This window comes from Ciconia boyciana, chromosome 5 (genome assembly GCF_034638445.1).
Source record: "Ciconia boyciana chromosome 5, ASM3463844v1, whole genome shotgun sequence".
NCBI classification, from domain to species: domain Eukaryota; kingdom Metazoa; phylum Chordata; class Aves; order Ciconiiformes; family Ciconiidae; genus Ciconia; species Ciconia boyciana.
This window is the reverse complement of record NC_132938.1, coordinates 50,586,382-50,612,615: the sequence shown is the minus strand read 5'-3', so window position 1 is coordinate 50,612,615 and position 26,234 is coordinate 50,586,382. Positions and strand designations below refer to the sequence as shown.

Sequence of the window (26,234 nt, the reverse complement as noted above, 5' to 3'; positions counted from 1 at the left end):
GTTATCATAAGGAAAAGTGTGAGAAGATGGTCCCATATAACATGCTTTAAAAAATTCCATTGTCAAACTGAATTAAAAGAAAAAAGGTTTTAGTGTTCCCTTTAAGTATGTTCTTTTTTGTTATACACTATAATTTCATGTGCATGGGTATATGTGTGTTTTGTTTTGTTTCTTTTTAAACAGATTTCTGTGGATACCAAAGCTCAAAACACAATTATCAATCTCATCATGATGCTTGAACATCTGTAGCGAACTACAGGATTTTTGAAAGAAATCCAGCATGGCCTAGTTGACTTGACCTTTGGAAAATTTATAATGTCCTCTGGAACCAGTATCAGCAAAAATCGGCAGGCTCCGAGCCTGCAGGGTGTTGACCCAGAAACATGCATGATAGTGTTTAGAACGCACTGGGCACAGGTAATGTTAATTAGTTTTATTGATTTGAAGTAGGCTGCATTAATAGGAATTTGCTTCATTCTTACTTTTGGGAAAATCCTGAATTGCTCAGGAACAAACGTCTGTCATGCAGAATGTAGTAGATGACATTGAAACACTTTCAAACACAAAGGTAATTGACCTTTTAAGGTACGGTTAGCCTTTACTAATAACACTTTGAACTCCAGATTTGCATCTAAAAGGGAAGTGTTAGGACATGGTAGTATCTTACGGAAGGCCTAGATCATCTTACTGGCTTTCCTAGTGATTCACTGTGACTTGGACCTTGTTGTGAACTTCTGTGCTTCCTTTCCTTGTGCTGGGTAAGGCTTGCCTAGCTTTTGTAAAGTATATTAGATGATGCATGGTGCAAAGCTGTATGCAGTGTTGTTTATTATGGATAGATGTAGATTATGCACTTCAGCCTATTCTAAAAATTGTTTGCATGTCATCAGGATTATAATTGCTTTTAGGCAAAGATGTTTTGCTCCAAGCACCATATTATAAGGTCTTCTTTGCTGCAGTAATATGAATAACGGTTTATGTAAAATTTATTTCTGTGCTGCTGCGTTTGCTGTTTTTTGGCTATCCTGAGAAGCAAGACAGACACATGCTGGTGTTTCCAGTGTCAGAGGAGCCATCGTTCAAGAGCCACCTTTTCTCACTTAACGCTATAGTGATGCTATTGTGTTAGGGGAGCTGCTGTTCCTTTTGTGTTTTTGTGGCAATTATCCTCCACAAAAGCGCCAGACAGTGGTTGTTTCACAGACAGGGAGCTTCATTGATTGCATGCAGAACAGAATTTAATCCAGGGGTATAAGTGCTGGGATGACAATTGTTACTCAATCCTAAATCTATATTGAATGTTTCAAGAGTATGTGGGCATCAGAAGCCATTTGGTATCATGTAAGATGTAGCAAGGAAAGATCAGGTCTGTGGGCTTCTGCCACTCTTACTACTGCGAGTCATCTCATGATATCGATACTCCTGAGCACAGTTACTCTGGCTGAAGAGCAGGCCCTTTGATTTCAGTCCTCTGTGACAAACTTATTGCAAACATCATCAAAACTCATTTTCTGAAGGTGAAGGGAACGTGGTTTATCCGTACTTCGGAGAACCCCAAGTTTTTAGCAATAGGACAAGTGGCAAATTTATGTGCTTATAAAAGTGAACAAAAGCATTACATTTTGGCCTTGTTCATACCAAATATGAAACTTTTAAATTTAGAAAGCTTGACAGACAAAAACTAAAAGCATAAAAAGAGTTTGGGCTTTTTGTGTTAATAATTCGGATTTTTTTTTTCTTTATAGGGGTAAGTGCATATTTATTTTTTTTTAAATACATTCAAATAACTGATCTGCATTTGTTTCTCTTTAGGTTCTGAAAATCTTAGAGAAGCATGATCCTTTGAAAAACACTCAGGCAAAGTACGGGGCAATTTCACCTGATGAGGCCAGCACTGTTCAGAATTATGTGGAGCATATGCTTTTCTTATTAATTGAGGAGCAAGCAAAGGATGCCTCAATGGGGTCCATTCTGGAGTTTGTGGTCTCAGAAAACATAATGGAGAAGCTTTTTCTTTGGAGCCTACGGCGAGAGTTCACTGATGAGACAAAAATTGAGCAACTCAAAATGTATGAAATGCTAGTAACACAGTCTCATCAGCCTTTGCTGCATCACAAGCCCATCCTGAAGCCTTTGATGATGTTGCTGAGTTCCTGCTCAGGAACAGCCACTCCAACAGTGGAAACAGAGTTGGTTGTCCTATTGAACCAGCTCTGCTCCATAATAGCCAAAGATCCCTCCATTTTAGAACTGTTTTTCCACACCAGCGAGGACCAAGGAGCAGCCAATTTCCTCATATTTTCCCTGCTGATTCCCTTCATCCATCGAGAAGGAACAGTAGGCCAACAGGCCCGTGATGCGCTGCTTTTCATAATGTCTCTGTCTGCAGAAAACAACGTTGTTGCAAACCACATAGCAGAAAACACCTATTTTTGCCCAGTAAGTTGTTCTTGGTTTGCTTGATCTTCAGTGCTAAACTGTCTCCCCTGTATTCTTCTCACCCTTTTCTGTCATTTTTGATAAAGATGTGTTGTAACACATTTGTTTCTGCTAACAGCTATTTCACAAATTATAATGCTGTTTAAGCCAGCCCTCCTGCCAAACGAAGTCTTGCTCCTTGTTTCTCTACCAGTGTCTTGTGCTTCTGGGCCAGCACAAGTGTTTTTGCAGTCACACAGTGAATTGAACTGGGAAACTGATGGGAGTTATAGAAGTACTTGGTGGGAGGGAAACCTGTTCTGTCTCACTGTGAGGCCCCTGTGAGATTCTGGGGGTGAAGGGAGTGAGAAATGGGAAGAGGGTGTTCTGAGGCTGTTGTTTCTGGTGGCAGTGCTAGCTTAGGTGGGCTGTGCTTGCCCCGCTATAACATCAGTTCAATAGTTAAAAAATAAGTGTGAAAATAGTGTGAGTGTTATAGAAATGTAATGTTTTTGCAAGATAAAAGGGATACTTGCTCTTTGTCACAGAATTGGACATTTCTATGGCTGTCTCAGGGAAACCACGATCTTGCTATGGTGTACTCTCTTACAAAACATGGTAGTAGTGTTCCATTTTTAGATCTGGCAAATCAAACTTACTACATGAATAGAAAACCTTTGCTGTTAAACAAGTAAATAATCTAATTTAACAAACAAAGCTGCCTTACTGCAGTTTTAAAGCTAAAGCAGAATGGACATGACAACGCCTGCTTCTTCATGCCTTATCACAAAAATCAGTTTGAGATCTGCAATGGATGGCTTCAAAACCAAATGTCATTCTGTAGAAAAGTTGCTCTTGTGTGCCAGTTTTTGGACTGATTCTTTTATCTTCTGCATGGCTTGCATTTTAGTTTAATAAATGCCGAAAAAATGAAGTGGAGGGGAGCCTTACATAGCTACTAAAGCAGAGCGCTTTAGAGCAGATGACACTAGAATCCCTGCCTTAAGCATTAGTGCATGACAGCTATTTCAGCCATAGGTTTCCATTTACTCTGAGATTCCTATGTCCTTTGAGCAGTAGGGCAGAGCCAGGTTTGCAGGCTGGAGGAGGCCTACAAGTTCCAAAACAAAACTTATAAATTATTTCCTGTGTCAGTTGTAAATATTGCATCGAATTTCTTGTGCTGAGAGACTCCAGTTGACCTTGTTTAATAGATGCTGCTAAGGAATATGAACTTGATTCTCAAACTGTCCCTGAGACAGATACCATTATTGGATCCGTGCTATAACTTCCATAATTACATCTTCCAATTAACTAAAAAAAAAAATGCAGCCTTTTTACACTGAAGATAAAAGCCAGCTATATTAACCTTCTAACAGCAGGGAGCCATGATTGACAATCATTCTAATTAGGAAGGCTTCTTGTCAAAATGTGCTAAAATCAGACTTTTCTGAACAGTAATGAGACTGGCCTAAGTCTATAATAAAACTTTAATGCAATGCCATAGAATTAGCTCACTAGCACAAAATCTTTTTTGAATTTGAATGTGATGAGCTGAAGGAACAGGTTTTGTTCTGGTGGAAGACTCTGTAGGTGTCAGTGGCATTGCTGTAAATCACTCGGATCAGTGCAGATGTGGCCTCAGCTACTCTGCAAAACAGCTAGTGCAGTCTTGTGCTGGTAGGAGTGGCATTTGGGTGGCACTGTGTTGATGCTATCTCTGGTTCTGGGGCTGAACTGATTGGTAGCATACAGGGTTTTCTTTACCATGCCTTATTGCATAGTATAGACATGCCCTGGGATGGAGTCTGGCCATAAATCTCTGCTGCCTCGTATGCCCAAATCAGTGTTAGATCTGTGCCAAAGTGAACCTGAAGGCTTTCTTGATACTGTTTTTTGAGCTAACTTTGGTTAGCAGCTTTTTAAACTAGATTGTCCATGGTATTCAAAACTGTAGGTGAGTAAACTATAAAGAAGGAAGGGGACAGGCTGCAGTAAGATACATCACTAACAAATGTTTTTAACACAGAATGTGTAGACACACTATTGGGCAAAGTTTTCTGATTTTAGAGATTTTTCTGCCATATCATTTTGATCATGTTTTGACCTGAAAGTTTTCTGTATCTGATTGAAGATATTGTCTGTTCAGCATTGTAATAAGAAAACAGTGTTTCTAAAGAATTTTGAGCAGCATAGCATATCAAAGTCTCTCTATAAAACTTTGTATTTGTAAATACCTCGCAGCTTAGGAAAGCAAATATTAAAGCAGGAGGCTCTACAGTGTCCTCGGAAAGCTGAGGCTGCACAGAGATAGAGGGACTATGGATGTGGGAGGAAAGGGAATTATTAAAGGGAAGGAATTGTTGAGATAGCAATTGATTATATATTAACAACACATTTTAATCATATAATGTGTCTGGGATTACAAATCACATAGTTGGTGTCTTCTGTGAGTCAAGAGAAAGTAAATAAATGAAGGAGACTGGTTTGCAGAGAGACTCATGACACAGTGAGAAAGAAACTGCTGGAGATGCTTGTAAAAGTAGATGAGCATGTAGGGTTGACTTGACAAATGTTGGGAGAAGTTTAAAAGGACACTGCTCTGGATAAAACAAAAAATAAAACTGATCTTGCCCTTCCAGGACATGAACTCATTTATTTCTTTTCCTTTCAGATTTTTTTTTCATTGATGATTGTCATTTTACTGATTAAAACTCCATAATGTAGTCTATAGATGTGCATTATTTTATATGCCTGCTTATAGAATGTGAAGAGTTCTGTTAGTAATTTCAAATGGTAATCCTGTTTATACCATATACTCCTATGAAAATTTTCAAATGTTTTTTACCTAAAGAGATGAAATTGCTTCCAGCGGCTACTCTCTGTCTTGGGGTTTTACAAACATAATTTCACGTAGAGCCATTTGTGTTGTGCTTAATAGCAAAATTAAGAGCTTTTTAAACTTTACAGATTTTAGCAGCTACATCTGTCACTTCTTACTTCAGTAAGTCAGACAAACAAAAGAATTCTTCACTTCAAGACATTGACTGATTGTGAATTCACCACTCCTTTTAGTGCAGAGTTAACAGCTTAAACTGACCTTGTTTTGCTCAAGGTCAGTTTCTTGTGCTTAAGGACTAAACTTCCATATGAAGGAGAAATGTGGATAGTACACAGCTCTGAAAATCAGATTGCTTACTGAGAGGGTAAATATGCATTTATGAATAGCAATTAAATTTTAAGCAGACAATGGAAAACCAAGTGTGCGTTAATTAACAGGTTGCAACACAAAAGAAACTCAAGTTCTCTCTTCAGAATTCTTTCCTTCCTAGAATCATCTGAAGCCTAGGTTTGTGAGTGTAAGTGTGTATGTGGGTTACGTATAGGTAGGTCTATAGGGCTAGTAAGATCTTCCTAACTTTTTGCTTTGAGGTCTGCTACTGTGAGAGAGAGAAAAAAAGCAAAAAAGATTCTGGTTATAGAAGAATGTAATTGTACAAATAAAGCTTTGCTCAATGGCTTTAACTTTTTAATTTTTTAACATATCTACAGCATCTTTCTTTATCTTATGTATATATGTGTATAAAAAAGTAGCACAGTGTGCTAAAGCAGTGAATTTTCCATGGTATTTGCCCCCCCGCCCAATATTTGGCTTAATTATGTATGCCAGAATAAATCAATCTATCCATCTTCAAAATTATGTGATTTAGGAATGAAAGCATTCAGAAAGACAGCCTTTGTCTGACTGGATGTGTTAGCAATTATAATTGGTTACACTTGCGTATGATCAAAACCTGAATTACCTTCCATGAACTCTTGGTCTTCGACCTGCACATTGTCAACTGTTTGTTTTCTAATAGATAAAACAGTTGTGTTTCATCTGAGCTTTGACTGTCTAGGCCTGTAGATGCCAAGTAACCCTTTGTAGAAAGAGGAAAAATTCTTACAGAAGTCTGTTGAATGAAAACTAAAAAGATTTCCATCAGGCTGAGTCTTAATGATACTATTAAAATGAGGATCATCTTAAGAATTATCCTGAAGTTGTATAAAATCATGTCAGAAGGATAAGAGTTCTAAATAATATTTAGAAAGTTTCCAGCTTCAAATAACTTTAATTATTAAAAACTTGGTCTGAAACTACCAATATGCTAGATATATTCAGTAAAACTTAAAAAAGCTTTTTGGAAATATGCTTTTTAAATTGTAACTAAAAATACAGCCTTGTGCTTCAGTGATATATTCTACATAAATCATCTGTAAGCCTTAATATTGCTGGAAACAATGTCTATACAGTAACTTATTTCAGGCTTTTTTTATCTCTTCCCTTCCCCCTTCTAAATAAATAAGAAAGGAAAATGAGAAATTACAGTTAGATTTTTTTTTTAAAGTGGATTCAGCTGAGTTCAAGTGCCTAGGAATGAAAGTCAACATATATCTGGTCTGCGTGAAGCTGAACTTCATTTTTGTTGATGGGGGCACTTTCCCCCTCCATTTCTAATATTTCATATTTCCAAGTGAAATCACTTCATATAGGCATGTGTAAGCAGTAACATTCAAATCACCAATGAAAGTCAAGCTGTAGATATATGACAGTGGTGGCTTCTTGTGGAAGGGACTGAAGGAAAGTGTAAAACGATTTTACAAGTATTTAAAAAGAAATTACAACTTCAGATTAAAAAAAAAAAAAGACAACCTGCTTTTCCCCATCACTTTCTCCTAAATACCAGCTCTTGGAAGAAGGATATTATATAGGAAGCTCTTTAAAATATTCATGTCTTTCTGCTACAGGAGTCTTTCAAAAGGAAATGAAATTAATCTCAACACTCTCTTATGTTACTAAAACTAGTAAGAGAAATGATTTGTGGCATTGTCATTCAAGCAGATGGGCACTTGGAAAGTCAACTTACTTCTCTTGTATTTTTGAAATACAGGTGCTAGCAACAGGACTAAGTGGCCTCTATTCATCTTTGCCTACAAAGCTGGAAGAAAAAGGAGAAGAGTGGCACTGCCTGCTGAAAGATGACTGGCTCTTGTCACCAGCCCTTGTACAATTCATGAATTCCCTTGAATTTTGCAATGCTGTGATACAGGTAATGGAGCAGAGTTGGCCTGTGTGAAGTAGTAGTTTTTTATATATTCTGCAGAAGTTTGTAAATTACAGAGTTTATTTACTTCTATTAATGGCATGGACTTTTTAAGTTACACTAAAATAAGTTGCTTATAAAATGAATGCTCTGTGCTGTTTGTCCTAGTTATAAGGATGAATTAATACATTTTTGGTTTTCAGGTGACAAATGTTTCAAGTGAAAGCAGTAGATTTGTGTGGCGGCTTGATACTTCATTATGTAATTGGGAGGATTTTCTGTTTTCAGAAAAAAAAGGTTTATTGCATTTTAATACCACTGTTGATACTAAAAGTAAATTGAATGCCTTTACATGTGGGAAAATGTAGTCTTTACATATTTAAGCGCTGAAAAACATTCTGTGCTTGTCTAAGCTCCCATAATAGTGTACAAAAGAAAATAGTCTGTTTTGCCTGTTGGCGAGTACTGCATAAAGAAAGTTTTCCAAGCAGAATTTACGTATCTTCCTAGAAATATAAATTCATTTTAGATTGGCCTGTTTTGAATCCAGTCTCTGTTCTTAATGATTATTTCTTGATTATAATTTTTTTTCTGGCTTTGATACCTTACTGTTTTCTCTGATCTAAATGTAAAATGAGTTTTTTGTATTTTTATATTGTTTTTAAGGCTAGAAAACCCTATAGAACCCTTGTCCAGTATTTTATTAAAACATGATATAAATTCTACAGAAACTGTGGGTTTATGTGTTACTTGAAGAAATGTGCTGAATAGGATTGAAAATTTAGTCACATTTACTGTTAAATAAAGGATGTTTTAGTGAGATGTGTGCGAAATACAGTAAAGCAACTGATTGACTATTAAAGCATTGAACAAGCAAAAATGATAGTAGCTGTCATTCTTTAAATGCAATATACAAGATTTTTAACATGCATGTTTAAATGTGAAGAGGAGACAATCTTCATTTTGGTATCTAAGTGGAATTTTTCTACAGATCTACATTTGTAGGTCATATTTGATTCCTTTTTTTTTAATTATATAAAGGTTACCACAGACAAATTAAAGAAGAGCATATTATTTTAAAACCATTTTTCAAATAAACTCAAAATGGTTAAGAATCTTCAGCTAATATGCAGAAGGAGCTATTTCTGACTGCTGCTTGATTGTGTCTTTATAGTCTTTCTTCAGCTGAATTGAAAGCTCAATTACTGCAGGAATTTTTGCTCTGTGCATGGAATGGTTTTCGTGGTGTGTCGTTCTGTGTTGACCCAAAATCTTTGGCCAGAGATTAAAAAGGGAGAGTGTAGCCAAGACCTCTTGCCATTTACTACTTTTTCCCTGGATCACAGCATAGGAAGGGCAACCCTTTTTCTTCCCCTTTCCAAAGTAAGGGTTACAAATTAAAGGAAGTCTGGGAAGAATTGCAAGTGGGAGAATGTATTTGTGGCCACATGTAGGCTGTGACATTCCAGTCTCTATGTGAACTTCAAACAGAATATATTAACTGGGAATGCTTCTGAATGGAATTTTTTTTTTGCTTTTATCAAATTTCTTTTAAATGCATGAATTGATAATGTATTTTCTTTGTGAAAACAAAATGAATGCTTTATTATAAAAGTAAATTTTTGGCTTCTAATAACAGTTCATTTTTTTTAAAGCTCCTTACCAACCTATTGAATTAATAATGTAGGTTTTGTTTTCATTTCTGTTTGTTTTACAGTGGTTGGGAGAAGGGTATGTGTACAGTATGTTCTTACCCCATAGCTAGAGAGTGCTTTGGTTTACCTACTCTTGAACCGAAGGAAAGCAGCTGTTATGCTTTTTCTTCTTGTAAGAGGACAAGTTAACAATGGCAAATCCACCTTTAAGTGACCCTGACAAGGTTTCAAGAGCTAAATTTAGAATCTCAGATCTTCCTTTGCATGGGTATACATGTCTGTCCATCCATTCATCTTTGTCAGCATGCAGGGAGATTGACAAAGCCCTGTTCTCTAAATTTGGCAGGCTTACTGTAATTAAACATAGTTTGTATATTGCTTCGAAGAAGGAAAAATATTTAAGAACCTGAATCATAGCAAATGCTGGTGAGAAGGACAAATTAATACGTCTTGTTAAATGGGAAAGGGTTTTGGTAGTGGATAATAGTAGTCTGTGCCCTGTCTTGTTTTAAATCTCACTGGAACTGTGCTGTGTCTTTCTCTCCCCCGCCCTCTTAGGTGGCGCATCCCTTGATACGTAACCAGCTTGTGAATTATATTTACAATGGATTTTTGGTGCCAGTAATGGCTCCTGCGCTCCATAAGGTCAGTGGTGTATGCAAGCATGACATGAAATAATAATGGGCAAAAGCATTATGGATGATCTCTATGTAAAGATACTATTAAATGTACTGTCAGTAGTGACTTCCATATAATCGAGTAAGTTTCTAGGCTAATTTTCCATCTTTCCATTCCATACTTTCTATTTACACTATACAGATTATTAAGCAAGAAACAGGTATTTCTGAAAATGTTTAAAATTCTTAAGTGAAATGAAGAACCAAAATATTTTTGTTGTGCTAGGCTGACATATCATCAAAAAAGCAGTGACCTTTTAGACAACATTTCGTCATGGCAGACACGTTTCCATAAGGATTTTTTTTTCCAAATGAACATTTTCCAAAAGGAAAATGCCCGCAAGGAAAATGTTCAGTCAAGAAATATTGTGCTAATTTTAGCAAAGTTGGTATTATTTTTGTACTTCCTTATCACAGTTGGTAGAGTTATTTTCATAAAGTGGAGAAGAAATGGAGTTTGGTATCAATTTTCTAATGTATTAGGCTGCAATTTATGTTGCTTTGAAGAAGAAAAATACATTTGTCTTTGAATTTTAGGGGTTATCCTTTGCAAAATACGTCACTGATGTTGGTGAATTACTTAAGTGGTTTTTTTGTTAGGCTGCAGGAAACTACCTTTCCAACTGTTGCAGAATATGTCAATTAAAAGTCTTCATTCCTGTATAAAAAGAACACCTTCTTTGAGGAGAAAAAGTAGGAATTGCTGAGAGTAAAAAATCCACCAAAAACCGCCAGGAGAGGACTAATAAATTACTTTTTGAAGGTCTGCTTATTTTTACTAAGCCTGCCAAGTAGAAAGCACTGCACCTGTTCCATTTTCTGAGAGGCCAGTGAAACACTGTACCCTGCTTTCTAGTCTACGACTTGTCTTGGCAGTGCACACAATTCTTCGTGGTAAGTAGTCACTTACGAAGAAAGTAATAAGCAGTATAGAATCTTCTTCAATGATTTGACAGACCTCAAACATTTGGGAACTTGGTGAGGGCTGAAATAAAATTTGGCTGCAATCCAGATCAAGGCTGTACTCTGTCATTGAGATAGTTCACCTCCTTACCTGACAGTAATTTTTTCTATTTCTGTATCTTGACTTAATCCCTTACCAAGACTGGGAATTAGAATCAGAAGTGAAAAGCTAACCAGCTTTAGGTCAAGGTTATGGATAACAAGGGAGATATCAGAATGTAGCTGTGGGATTCTGGTCTTAGTGGGTACTGTTTTTACCTCTGAAGTACACAAGACAAACTTTAGGTCAGTAAATGACTAAAATTCACCATGCTGCTGAATGCCATTCTTATTGGTCAGTAAGTCTGCTGATCCCCTGTTGGGTTGATTATTTCCCTGTTGATGTTACTTAAATTGTTTAAAGCATGCTGTTCTGATCAGTATTTTTTCACGTGATGGAAATTTTGTTGAACCTCATTTATACACTCTGAAATTGGGTGAAATCATATTTCTCTTGAAAAAGGAGATGTTGGCTGCTAACATAAGTGAGTTTTAAGCCTAGATCTTTCCTGAACCCCTACATTCTGTTTGGTGCCTTGTTCTTCCAGTAATAAACCTTTCCTTGATTAGCATTAAGTTTGACTTTTTCCTCTTTAAAAATTAACTGCTTATGTGTATAAACTTCAAATGCATTTAATGGAGCAGATGGATTGCACCATCTAGTGGATCTGATACAAGGCTCTCACATATATGACACCAAAACTCCATAGCAAAAGGAAGCAAGTAAATAGAGGCACATTTGACCTCTTCAGTCTTTCTGTGCTGTGCCCAACATTAATTTAACAGAAAATAAATATTTTACAGCTTTGCTTTTGCGACAGATGTCTATGCGTTAAGACAGATAATTACGCTGTAACAACTCTTTCATACATTAAAATAATTTCTAGTTGCTACGGAAAAGATTCATGCTAAGTTGAAGAGTAGGCTTTGAAAACTGTATCACCCATTTGGGGACTTAAGTGTTGTAATCAACCTTTAAGTTAAGAAAAAATTGTGAAGGGCCAAAATGAGAGAACGGCCAGATGCACCGTGGTGGTTTTCAAAACAGAAGTTCTTTCATTGAACACAATACTAAATGGATATGGATTTTTCTTTTAAACTCAATGAAGTTGGTTTGGTATCCTAAAATCTACTTGTGGCTGAAGATTTTAGTTTTTATCTAGTCATTCAGTTCAGGTTGTTGACTCGTTCTGGCTTATGAGTTCAAATACAATGAGTAACAGAGTATGGTTTTAATACCTGATTAGGAAGACAGATCTGTGGAAGGTTAAAGGGAGGGGCGGTAAGAAGAGATGATAATTATTGGTACAGCTTCCTAAGGTGTTCCTATAAATCTTATTTCTAGAATTTAAAGGGTATGGAACAGCTGCTTCTGATAACTCTTGGTGATAGACATGGAAGGAAGGGAGTCCAGACCTCATGTGGCATTCAAGCCTTAGCATCCCACATCCAATCTGGCACCCATGGTTCTACTTTAATGGAAAAATTGGAAGGGAGATGAGCTTCTGGCTCTGCTCTTGAATGGCTGTTGGGTAGGCATACTACTTCAGACCTGTTCTCTCTGTACCACATTCTAGTTTTTCTTCAAGAAATAATGTTTTCAGGAAAAAATTGCTCTGCAGCAAGACACAGACTTGCATTTATTGTTTTTGCAAAGACAGCTCCAGTCAAGCATGTGGACATCTAGGAAAGGAGTCTTCCATCTTTTCTGTTCTCAATGTGATAGAACGTGATTTCTGTTTAAAACAACAGCAGCAATATAAACAGTCACAGCATGTGACTTCCTGTCTGATCACCAAATCAAATTTAGTTGATTCAAGTATATAAAATAAGCCAAACAGCAGTATAAACACTATTAGATAAATTGAGTAGCTAATAGTCTTATTAGCTTTTAATCCCTCATGGAGTAACAACAACATCAGTTTGCCTTTGCAACTGATGTATTCAGATATGAGCAAAATGTCTGGTATGAGGAGGGTTACTCGTTTTTGGACTAAAGCTAAGCCTGTATAGTAGATGACAGGTGCTGGCCAGTCTCTTCCTTCCTCCTGTCTCTTCACAGAATCACAGAATGGTTGAGGCTGGCAGGCACCTCTGGAGATTGTCCTGTTGAACCCCCCTGCTCAGAGCAGGGTCAGTTAGAGCAGGTTGCTCAGGGACGTGTCCAGTTGGATGTTGAATATCTCCAAAGCTGGAGATGGCGCACCCTCTCTGGGTAACGCTGTTCCAGTGTTTGACCACCCATACAGTAGAAAAGTGTGCGGTCTTTGTTTGCCTTTTTTTTTCCTGATGTCCAGTTGGAATTTCTTGGATTTCAGTTTGTGGCCCATTGCTTCTTGTCCTTTCACTGGGCACCACTGAGAAGAGTTTGGCTCCATCTTCTTTGCTTCTTCTCAGCAGCTGTTTGCACACATGGATAATATCCAGCCTGAGCCTTCTCTTCTCCAGGTTGAACAGTCCCAGCTCTCTCAACCTCTCCTCATACGATAGATGGTCCCATCCCATAATCATCTTTGTGGGCCTTTGCTGGACTTGCTCTAGTATGTCAGTGCGTCTCTTGTACTGGGGAGCCCAGCACTCTAGATGCATCTTACCAGTACTGAGTAAAGGGGAAGGATGCCCCCCACCAACCTGCTAGCAGTACTCTTCTTAATGTAGCCTGGGAGGCTGTGGGCCATCTTTGTCACAATGGCACGTTGCTGGCCAATTTTTTGTTCACAAGGACCTGCAGGTTCATTCTTGCAAAGCTGCTTTCCAGCTAGTCGATCCACAGTGTGCACTTGTGCCCGGGGTTATTCCGTCCCAGGTGCAGGGCTTTGCATTTGTGATTGAACTTCATGAGGTTCCTGTTTGCCTCTTTCTTCAGACTGTCAAGATCCCTCTGAATGGCAGTACAGCCATCCAGTCTATCAACTACTCCTCCCAGTTTTGTAACATCTATGAACTTGCATGAGGGTGTACTTCATCTCATCATCTAGGTCATTAACGCAGATATTAAACAGTATTGGCCCCAGTGTAGACCACACATCACTGACCTCTAGCTGGACTTTGCATTGCTGATCACAATCCTTTGAGCCCAGCGGTTCAACTAGTTTTTGATCCACCTCCTGTCCACTTATCCAGTGCGTTCTTCATAATTTTGTCTATGAAGATGTTGTACAAGAGACAGTGTCGAAAGCCTTGCAAGATAAATAACAACTCCTCTCCATCTATCCATTGAGCCAGTCATCTTATTGTAGAAGGCGATCAAGTTAGTCAGATTTCGCCTTTGTAAATCCATGCTGACTACTCCCAGTCACCACCTTCTCCTTAATATTTTTGGAAGTGGCCTCCAGGAGGTTTCACTTCATCCCCTTCCCAGGGATTGATGGGAGGCTGACCAGCCTGTAGTTCCCTGGATCATCCTTCTTGAAGGCTGGAGTGTCATGTGCTTATTTCTGGTCCTCAGGAGCCTCTTCTGGTAGCCACAACCTTTCAAAAACCAAGACTGGCCTCGACAGTCAGGGATGCAACCTATCAGTCCCCAGGGACTCATGTATGTCCAGTTTGTTTAAATGTTCCCTAACCTGATCCTCCTCCTCTAAGGGTAGGTCTTCCTTGCTCCAGACTTCTACTCTTACCTTAAGGACCTGGCATTACCGAAGGGAAATCTTGCCAGTAAAGACCAAGGTGAGGAAGGCGTTGAGTACTGTGGCTTTTTCCATGTATTTTGTCACCAGGTTCCCTTCCCCATTCAGCAGTGGGCACACATTTTTCATAGTCTTCCTTTTGCTGTTGAAGCCCTTCTTCTTCAACTCCAGCTGGGCTTTGGGTTTCCTAATGCTTTCCCTGCACACTCAGGCAGTTTTTCCATATTCCTCCTGGGTCACCTGTCCCTGCTTCCATCTCTTCCTTTTCATGTTGCAGTTTTGTTAGGAGCTCCTAGTTCATCCATGCAGACCTCCTGTCTTCTTTCCTTGACTTCCTTCTCTTCTCCCAACTTAAAACATCGGACTACCAAACAAGACTTTTGGTAAAAGTAGCATCAGAATTTCAGTAAGTAAAATTTCAGTAAACGTAGTTCAGAATTTCAGTATGTGGTCCAAAGCTTTGAGATAATTATATGTCTGATCTTGAAACGTCTGTAACATTTATGGAACTATGTAGTAAGCTCTGCCTCTTTTTAACTTTTGCAGATTGTCTCCCTATACATACTTACTACGTACACAGTTCACTGTGTGAATGAGACAGTACAAGAGCGTTGACGATAGAGATGTGTTTCTATGAAAAAGTCAGGGGGTGGGGAGACCAACATATTTTGCTTGATGTGATTTTTATGGTTCTATCTCAGGAAGCTAGTATGAAGTTGAAAAAAGAATTTGCTAGTTCAGTTTTTTTCCAGTTAAGGAAGTTTCATATTGATTGGGCTAGCTAGCTAGCTTGAAATAACCTGTTTTTTCACAGTGAGCTCTGTGAAGGTTATTTACGTAGCAGATTAACTGCAATGTGCTTAAATAACCCAAACATTCTCAAGTTTATGACTCCCTAACTTCATTTCTCAAAGATATGGATCCTAAATGTAGCATGTTCTTGTAGCCTAATTTATACCTGGTCTGTACTAGTCTTGTCACTTTGTGTGGGTTATCCCACCTACGTGTGTAATAAGCGATTGACAAACATGTTTCTGTCTCAGAAGCTGCATATTGCTGAATGGGTAGACAGAGCCCAGATTTGTATTATGTAGCTAGGGATATGCATTAACTGGCTGTGCTGGATAGGCCTGTCTTGTCCTTTGGTTGTCTGGATTTTATTGTGCTTTTTACAAAAGAGTTACCTCCCTTATTTCTGACATCTGAGTTTCTCAAGACATCGAAAAAAGTGATCCAATGACATTGTTCGGAGGGGGGAGTGTCTTTATGCAAGGTCACAAATTCCTTATTTCTGTATAAATTCAGTTAAAAACAGAAGGAATAAAATATTTTGTCCATAAAGATACAGAGCTGAAGAAAAGGTTAATTTGGTAATTTTATTTTTGTAGTAACAATCAATGATTTAAATTTTTGCCCAAACCATCTTTTTTTCTTTCTGGTGTAAGTGTCTGGGATTTAAGAAAATTAAGACTATCTGGTGCAATCTGTTCTTAATTAAAGACTGGTATTTTTTGATGGCATGTCAGTTACAACTTGAAATTATGTAATTCTGTACTTTCTTCCTTGGGTTTTGGTACTTAGGAGAAAAATACTTGTGAGAAGGTATAATTCTGCTCAGGCACAGAGCCATACCATTAAATTTCTGTGACATATCTCATTGGCTATTTCTTGCTTCACTTTCAAACCTAACTTTTTGGAGCTCCATAAAAAAAAAGGTCTTCTGGGGCCAAATTGTGCAAGGGTCCAAGTAATCAAATCAGGCTAATTTTCTCTTCAGTTAAAATCTAGTTGAAATCCCAGGGTGAATCCAGAATAACCCTATCAAAGTCTAAGTTTTACTGGTTCTGCTAGAGGCCATATTGCCTTGTTTTAGTCTTTTTATATTTGGTAGTAAAAAGTGCTTATTTATCTTATTCTTTTAGGTAGTTGCAGCACATTTGTAGAAATCTGATCAGTGAAATCCTTTTCAGAAGGCCTTTAATATGTACATATTTTGCAGTCAGAACCATGTGCTAGATAATTAGGACCCACACTGCGGTATATATAAATATTATGCTACCTTTGATGCAACTCAGATTGGTTATATACATCTCTTTCCTGTAAGTGCATATGATTTAATTTTAATTTGGCATTCAGATAATTTGGGTGACAAAGATAGCTATTCAGAACATCTTGAGTGTTTATGTAATTTGTGTTATTTCAATTTAGTGAAGATAGTGCTAAAAATTTTACAAATTATATGATAAAAGCAAATTTTTAATGTCTTAGCATTTACTGCTATACTACATGGCATTTAATTGCTAACTACGATATAATTCTTTTTCTACTTGGAAGGCTTGTTTTAATCTGAATAATGGAAAATTGTACTAGCTTTTTAGTGTAAAATGTTGCTGTTGGCCAAGTGGACAGAACTGCTCTGCAGAAGTGCTGGCGTGGTCCTGTCAAATACTCTCCATCAATGGACCTCAATTCTGTTGCACACTAACCCATCTAAATGAAAACCTCTAACACGATATGCTACTGTGATAATTCAATAATACTTGCTTGATGATTACACAGCTCAGCTAGGGGAAAATGACCTGTAAATTATACTGTACAGATTAGAAGGAGCATCTTTATAAATATCCTACAAGACTGTCAGTTCCCATTTAGAAATAATACCATCTTTCACCTTACTGAAAAGCATTTGGACAGCTGCTGTAAAAAGGTGTAAACGAAGTGTTACTGGAAAACTTTAAATAGTCTCATGCTTTGGAGAAGCCCATCAATAACTACAAGACTAATTTTGCTGGCTACGGAGTGGATACATGTTAAAGGTGCCATTCACGTTTTGCATCAAACACTGCAGTTGTGTTGAATTTTAACCTGGTATAAGCTGAACCAGTTTATAAACTTAAGCTGAGGGAAGTTGAAGCAGTTCTGGTTTTCTGGTTCCCCCAGTGTGCAAACTTCCTCTGTCCCTGATCCTGCTTGTCCCTCCTCTCTTTTACCAGGATAGCTGTTCATATGGGAAACTGATTGAGGTTAAAACTCACCTTTATTTCCTGGATAGTTTTAACCTGAATCAATTCCCTGAGCCAATTCACTGTGCGGTGAAGTGAAGCATGAACCCTTCTGCCAGTATAAGTGGGGGGCAAGAAGCTGAAACTAATAGAAGGGAGAAGAGTGGGGATCATTGGAGCTTTTTTTCAGTGAGGTGGGCTTATTCAGGTTTAAACTGCTCGTGGATCTAGAGTATAAGTTCTAATAAGAACATTCATGGTCTCTTCATAGGCAATATGAAACCCTTGTAAGGAAGGTAAATGTGAAGGAAAGGAGGAATCATGATAGCCATATTCCTGTAAGAGGGCATGAAGCTGTAAATTAGAAAATATATTGTGTGGATCCCAAGGGAAAATAGCCAGTAATAAAGCATCAGTGCAATTGGTCTAACACAGTGAATGTAATATATTAAACTGAACTCGCAATGACAGTAATTTCTGGCTCTGTGCTATTACTTGGCACAGTGACTTGTAAAAGCTGGATCTCTTTACAGTGTTCTGCCTCACCATCTAATCAGTCATCAGAGGAGGCGAGAAAAGACTTGCTAAAAATTATTACATAATTAGAGAAGGGTATTACAAGGCTAAAAGTGGCTTTCTGTTTTCAATGATCTCTAATCAAATATCTGTCTGGCTATGAAGAATCTCAGGTAGTCCCTTTTGTAGCAGACTACATCTTTAAAAATATCTGTAACAACTGATTGTTGTAAAGAAAAATGTGGATGAGGTTTTAAATTATATCTTTAGATAGACACTTTACATTTATATGTATATTAAAAAAATTCAAACAACTTTTAATTGTTACAACTATGGATAATGAAAGTAGAAGTGGTAGAATATTGGTCTGATTAATGCAATGGATATGGGTTTTTCTCATTTTTCATTTTCAATCCTACAATTTTATCTTAGCAGCAGAGATATCTCTAGTCTCTACCATTAGTAGAAAGGATCTAATGCAAGGGATGCTGCTGGTGGGTTTTTATTTTTGCTATTGTGGCCGTGGCGGATTTTAATATTGCTGAAATATCTTTATAAAAACATAGCTTGAAATTTACTCACTTACAAAAGGGCTTTTCTAGAAAACTACCATGTCTTAATTTTATTCATCTCCCTTTGATATCGTATTTTTCTTGATACTTGAATTATCAGAGGTGAAGAATTTTCAAATTAAATATCAGATTTGTGGATGTGTGAAAGTTTTGGCTTGCTTTTTATCATCCTTTCAAAGATGTTCAATTCTGAGGGCTAGCTAAAAGCTTTATTGGACAAATTATAATGTAATCAATGTTTACAATGATATAAAGTTTTTGTAAGCTGCCTCAGGATTTGACTGTAGTGGACATGGTTGACATGGGTAGTAAATGTTTTGCTCTCTGGGAGCATTTGTGCTTTTGTTGTTTACCTAAGTACTGATTTGAATTTATTAGAAAGAATTTCCCTACTTTCCCCAAATCTGTCTCACAAGACATTAGTTTAAGGAGAGACAACGAGCAGGTAGTGTGAATGAAGCTTAATAGTGTGGCTTTGGTATCTTAGAAAGCAGAGATCTTCAATAATAACTGCACAAATTGAACGAGTCTCACTTTCAACACTCAATGTATTATGTATAATGTGATCTGTCAAAAAGGTTTACAGAGTTAAAAGGGTTTTTGCCAAGGCTGGATTTTGTCTAGTGTAACTGATTTCTCCAATGTCCTTCTCTAGTTAATTGCAAAAAAAGTGAGTTCTCTAGAGGTTCATTTAGAGCAGGCTAATGTATCTCATTCAGTAAAAGGAAAATTAGCCTCATGGAGCTAAAATTAGCCTTTTTGAATACTTCTGTAGGTGCCTCGAGTCTTTGGAAGTTACACTTATGGCCAGATACGGTAAAAGGGAGAAGTGAACCCAGAACGCAAGGTGGCAAAATAAGATACGATTGTAAAAGCACAGATGCCTGCTTGCCAGCTTAATTGATCTTTTTCCTAAGCTGCATACATGGCTTTAATTTCACATGCCGAAAAGCAATATTTTTGTTTGATTTACTCTTGTGAGGAAGCAGAAGGATGGTCTCTGTGCTGGTTTGTATGGACAAGTTGTGCACAAAGGCATGCTGAGAGCACTGGAACTTCTAGAACATGATAGCATTAAAATCGCTTGTACAGCGTTAACTTGCCTGCTTTGAATGTTGCACAATGAGCTGCGAAATAGATCCTAGTTTCATTTATTGCAAAAGTTTGAAGGAGTGTTGTGGATAAGGCAGTGCGTTTTCATTGAAAAATGAGAAAAGATTCTTACAAATCCATTTAAACCTTGACAAAACTTTGTCGTCTTCGCTCTTTCTCAGTGTCCTGGTTTCGGCTGGGATAGAGTTAATTTTCTTCCTAGTAGCTGGTAGAGTGCTGTGTTTTGGATTTAGGATGAGAATAATGTTGATAACACAGAGATATTTTAGTTGTAGCTAAGCAGTGCTTACACTAGGCAAGGACTTTTCAGCTCCCCATGCTCTGCCAGGTGCACAAGAAGCTGGGAGGGGGCCCAGCCAGGACAGCTGACCCCAACTGGCCAAAGGGCTATGCCATACCATATGGCATCATGCTCAGTATAGAAACTGGGGGGAGTTGGCCAGGGGGCAGCGATTGCTGCTTGGGGACTGGCTGGGCATCGGTCAGCAGGTGGTTAAGCAGATTCAGCAACTTCTTTCCCAAGAAGAAGTAAAAATTAAGTGTAATGTGGCACCCTGCACAGAAAACCTCGAATCAAACAATTAAGATTTAACAAGGTTATAAGTAACTCCTTTGTGAACTATTTGGGCTTCATTAATCATTGGTTGGTGCTTCTAGCTCTGTTCAGTGGTATCAGTGAAGAGTTGGCTACGGTAAACATGATTTCTTTTTTTGTCTAGTCCCCAAGCTGTTAGGAGCACTGAACACGCTCTCAGAATGGAACATTTCTTTTCTAGAGTAGTCTCTAGCTGGCTTTCTCCTGCTCTTTGTTTCATTCATGATACACACTCTGAAAAGCATGTGGGTTTCTCTCACTGATACAAATGCAGGATGAGTTGTCCAAAGAGTATTGGTTTCAGAAAAAGGTCACTGCCCTTGTGAATCTGCTGGCTTTTCTTGCTTTCATTTACAGCTTCAGTATTTGATACATATACATAGGCCCATTCTTCTGCTGTCAGCAAACATCTGTGAAACCTTCAAGCCAAGTATGTGCTTCCTTTTCCCCATAAAGAATGGAGGAGAAGTGACACAGAGATGTAACAATGTATTACTTCTGTCTGGCCTTTCCTTGGCAGAGGGTTTAAACTCTTTGATGGACTGTATGCTATCATAATGATGTCACATGATGGATTTCTTGAGCTTTGCTTTTTACAGTTTGCTGCTATTAAAAAAAAACAAAACAAAACAAAAAAGCCAGTTCTCAGGGCAACAGCCAACAGCTTTCATCAGAAAACCATTCTTTTTTACCCCACAGCAAGTCCCCACACCTTTTGGCTATTGCAAAAAAAAAAGAAGAATCTCAGCTGCAACCAGAAACAATTTCCTTTGTTTCACAACCCTGGCTTGTTTGCTGAGCAGGTTTTTTGGTGGTTGAAATCATAGAATCATTTAGGTCGGAAAAGGCCTTTAAGATCATCAAGTCCAACTGTAAACCTAGCACTGCCAAGTCCACCACTAAACCATGTCCCTAATCACCATGTCTACACATCTTTTAAATACCCCCAGGGACGGTGACTCAGCCACTTCCCTGGGCAGTTGTCCTATGGAAAAGTGTGTGTATTTGCATAAGCATGTTTGTTTTATCATATTTACAGTAATACAGAATTTGAGTTAGGGCTGTAGCCACAGTGCTAATTCTGGCAATTTGTAACTTTGGGGTGCTTAACCTAGTAACTCAACTTTTTTTTTTTTTTACTTGACTCTTCTGGGGGAAGGAGGAGGAATGAATTCATAAACTATATTCTAAGTTGGAGTGTATGTTAATAGATATTATTTTGTGAAAGAACTATATTCTCATTTCTGGTTTTGGTAGCACTGAACATACAACTACAGATCTAGAAAATAAGTCTAGCTGTTGCTTACTTAGCCTGACAAAGTTCACAGATCCTGTGAAAGTGTGCCTCATTCCTTTCCTTTCACTGTTATATTTTACTGCTTGATTTTGGCTAACCTTAATGCAATAAACCAAGAAGGTGAACTTATTTCCCATCCTGGTGAAAAATTCGACTATTGCTACTTCACTGGTGCTTTGTTTCTAATGCCAAAATGAGCTCATAGCCCACTGTATTAAGGATGGTGTAGCTGAGTATTAGATTAAAGCCTCAGAATGAGAGTGAATCAGTGACCTTAACTTTAGAGCTTCTCTCTGCTCTCCTCATTGGTCCTCTCGCTCCATAAGGTCTGCAGGCTGCATACAGCATTCCTATGTTCTGTGTAACCAGCCAGAAGCAGCTTGTGATCTTAAATGCTTTAAAAAGAATGTTTGCAGCATGATATTACTGTGTACGTGGCTAACATGCTGCATAATGGAACAGGGATTTTAATATTTACAGCATGTTACGTAAATGCTGCCCTTCTGAGTATTTTCTAAATCCTCTTAGCTCTTAAGTGACAGCTTTGATTCTTTTTTTTTAATAAAATCAGTCTTTGCATTTATCCAGCTAAGTTTGGTAAACAAAAGATGTTTAATACTTCCTTTCATATAGTCAGATTCTTGTATTTAAGGGTTTATCTTTGTACACTTAAGCTTATTATGTTCCTGGGTAACTATTTTTAAAAAGCTGACTTTGCAGCAGCAGTGCATGGTGCAGAGGTGGCCTTTGGAATTTTCTGTGCTTTGCCAGTGCATACTGTGAATAGATAAGCTCCAAAGGATTGCCAGAAGCAGAGCAGTGTGGGTTATGGTATGCAAATGTCACATGGATATTTGAATTGTATTTTGATATACAAATAGACAGTAGCAAAGATTTTGGGGTTTGGTTTGTGTATGTATGTATATACATACTCCTTTTAAAAATTGAGTGAGATGAGGAATTGTGGGAAAATAAAAAGAAGGAAAATGGTGGCAAAATTCTGGACAGCAATGGGGATTTTTTCTTTAAACTCTAGAACCATGAGTTTGTACTGTGCTTTGTGCTCAGTCATTTATTTTTAATAAAGTGGTAGATGCAGGTATTCTCAACATCTGAAAATGCTTCTGAAGGATGACAGAAGTGTGATGCAAAAGAGCTGACATGGGCAGAAAGGTGGTGGGGAGCTTCTAGCATGATTTGGCTCTTTGTATTTCAGTATGTGTGAGATTTGGGGTACCAGTTTGGGGGAAGGTTTTTTTTCCTGGGGAAGCAAGACAGATAAGAAATGGGTTCAAAATGCTTGTGAGTCATTCAGAAGCATGCTCTTTGCAAATTTAAAAGCAAAGACCTCAACGTTTTTGTGGCAGTGTTATATATGGAGAGCTTAGAGTGTTTGTCAGGAATACAGTTGCAGAGGATGGATGGATGGATATTTTGTGTGTGCGGTATGTTTGCATTTACATTATTTTTGCTTGTAGGTGACCGTGGAAGAAGTGATGACTACTACTGCATACCTGGATCTCTTTTTGCGTAGTGTTTCAGAGCCAGCCCTCCTCAAGATTTTCCTCCGTTTTATTTTGCTGCACCGACATGAGAATGTGCATATCCTAGATACACTTACTAGCCGAATCAACACACCATTCCGGGTAAGACAAGCAGGAAGGAAGTTCAGGTACTCAGCATGGATGTAGGTTAAATATTTAAATGGGAGATTCCATATATTCAGTGGGTATCTGTTTAACTAGGTATTTTCTCTCCCCACCCAAATGTGTGATTTCTCCACCCCCTCAATTTTTTTTTTGGGGGGTGGGGGTGGGTGTGTGTGATGACATTTAGCTACCGCTATACTAAATTGATAAATGTGTGAGGTGGTTTCACACATACAGGAAATGGGATAGAGAGGGATGAAGGCTTCTGGGAGTCTGGATTCTGTTAGAAGATTAAAGGTAAATTTGGAAGCATTTTTATTCTGGATACTGCTGAATTAGTGCTGCCATAGATAACTCACCCTGGGACTTATAAATATACTTGTGGTGAGGAGTATTTTTGATCTTTGGAGTTTTGCCAAGCGACAAGCATTTTCAAATAGTCCTTGTGGGAGATGATGGGAGCGCCCTATAAGGATGTCTCCAAATTGGTCCAAGTTGTGAATTGCAGTATTGCCAATATATTTCTCAGGAGTCAAGTCTGTATTGTTATAGCATGTTTGCATAACTGTGGTGTTGCCTGCTTTCTTCTTTGATTCAAAGGCTCTTTCTTGCTCAAGTGATCAGATTGCTGTTTCCTTTTCTTTGCCTTCACTCCCGTGTAGTAAGGTTTATCTCAAATTTGCAGTGAGCCCCTCCTCAGCCTAGGCACAATGCCCCACAATGGCTGGAGAGCTAGCTGACAGAGATAGTAGAGTTACTTTTGCTAAGAGTTGGATCTTCTGACAGAGAAAATGACTACTTGCTGCACTGACTACCCTTCTGAGCCTTGCTTGGCTGGCAGTCTTGGCTGCATCTTGTGTGATGCACAGCTTCATGGATGAAATAAAGAATATTGTTTCAGTGCAGGTACAAGAGAAGCCAGAACACCAGCATGTGCATTAAATTTGTGTATTGGGGACACTAGCTTCATCTGAAATGTGTTTTGAAACATGAGTGCATGCAAATGTGGATATATGCTGCTGTTACTGCATCTCTAAGATGGATTAACTCCGAAAACTGATACAGCTTCTGTCGACAGAAATGCAAATGCTGTTGTCTCTGCTAATCATTAATTACTGTTCCATAGGCAAACGAGATAGGAATTGTAAAGAATTCTGCAGCCCTGAGCAACTCAGTATCTCAGCCAAAATGGTTCTGTGATGCTAAATGAGTTTTCTGCAGTATAGCTTGGCCAAGTGCAAAAGCCAGAACTGCAGCCTTCTGTGTTTTCGTAGCACAAAAGCTGCATATGTTATTATTGATGAAAATACTTACTAATAAGTCACAGGGTTAAACTTATGCACAGACAGGTGGCCAAAAGGACTTGTAAAAATACTATCCTCTTTGTCTCCTGAGCATATATTAAATCTTTTCTTTATACAAAATACAAAACCACACTAGCTTTACTTATTCAGATGATTCCTGATTTGCAATATGGTTGCAAAGACAAATGAGAAATTTTTCCCTATAAACTGAAATTTCCTAAATACAGGAAAATTTAAGACAGTAGCAGGTTTTTTTTGAACTTTCACAGTATGAAGAAAAGTCAGACTTGGCTCTCAGTAAATTTCACAGAGGAAATGAGAATTTCACTCTGTCCCCCGGCTAAAACACACCTTTCTCGCAAGGATCTGGCTTCTTCCAAAAGCTTGTTGTGAAGCTGTTCAACTCCTATTCCTATTTAAAAACTCCAGTTCTGGTTATTTCTTCTTCTCTTGCCCTTCTACTTTCTCCATCTATTTCTGTAGATGTGACGTCTTGGACTAACTTCCTGTTGGCTCCTAGTACGAGCAGTGGACAGTGGTGGCAGGGCAACGAGTTTGAGCTCCACTTTGCTTCACTGCAGGCCAGCTCATGAGCATTCCCTGGTTCTCTTCTCTGTGCTTTTTCCCTTTCTCTTGTTGTTCTCTGGGTGTTAGTTCAATGACCAAACTAGGAAGGCAATCAAAGAAACTTTTGCTTTTGAGAGGCTATCAAGTGAGGTTCACTTAAACTTTGCTGTTTAACTGTTCCACAGATATAGCTACCAAGTAAGGGAAAATACACGTACGTATATATATTTTTCAAGAAGTATATGTGTTCATCTAGTCTTGGTCACTATGGGCAGCCAATCATGTTGTAGGGGAGCTGAGTCTCTCATCTGAAAGACAGAACTGGAAATGGTGAAACAAAGAGTCTTTAAATTTACATTCTTGAGGAAGCATGGGCTGGAGAGAGGAACGTAGCAATGTGCTGCTGCAGAGCTAGAACAGAGCATTTTAACAGTGGGAGTAAGGGAAGTGACTGCAGAGAAGAGGAGGAAATTCCATTGTGTGGAGGAGAAGCCATGCCCAGGCAGGATGCTGGATTTAATCCTGAATGAATTACAAAGGATGTTCACTGACTGAAAAAATGAGGTGGAGAAATATCTGTAGTTTTTTGTTAGCTACTGAAAAGTGCAATTAATTTAATATATTAATTGTTTGAGTTTACATAATTAATATAGGGAGAGGCAAGATTTAAACAACAACTTGAAACTCTAGCAAAGGGTCAACTTATGCTAAATAATTTTCACAAGAGTCAGCCTGGTCCTGGAGTCTAAGCCAGCTGTGAGATACTGTTTTTAGGAGAGAGCAGTGCAGGATAATGTGCCCAAGGAAATATGCATTAGGAGGCAGGGATGTGATGGTGCTGTGGTCCATGAAAACCAGCGGAAAGCATACAGCTCATGCTTCTACCACGTTGGACATAACTATGCAGTCCAGCAAGCATCTGGCAGGTAGAAATGTACTGTATGATGGTAGAAATGTACTGTATGATGGCTTTGAAAGTGGTGTATGTCTAATTAGTGACCAAAAAAGCCTGTAGAAGTTCATGTTTCTAGTCTATCCTAAAGCCAGCGTGAAAGTGGGATGCCTATCACAGAATGGGTATGATTTTTGTTTCTGCTGAGTGTGACTCCTGAAATACCTAGTTATGGGTACATTTGATCAGACCTTTGCCAAAA

At 38.2% G+C, this 26,234-nt stretch overlaps 1 protein-coding gene across 1 annotated transcript in view; it reads left to right on the top strand.

Annotated features, from left to right (window-relative positions):
• Positions 1–315: 315 nt before the first annotated feature.
• FHIP1A (FHF complex subunit HOOK interacting protein 1A) overlaps positions 316–26,234 on the top strand; it is a 39,090-nt gene continuing 13,171 nt past the window's right edge. The window contains exons 1-5 of the mRNA XM_072862644.1: positions 316–417; positions 1,813–2,439; positions 7,350–7,508; positions 9,716–9,802; positions 23,039–23,206. Of these exons, the coding sequence (XP_072718745.1) occupies positions 316–417; positions 1,813–2,439; positions 7,350–7,508; positions 9,716–9,802; positions 23,039–23,206 (1,143 nt within the window). The remainder of the gene's footprint in view (positions 418–1,812; positions 2,440–7,349; positions 7,509–9,715; positions 9,803–23,038; positions 23,207–26,234) is intronic.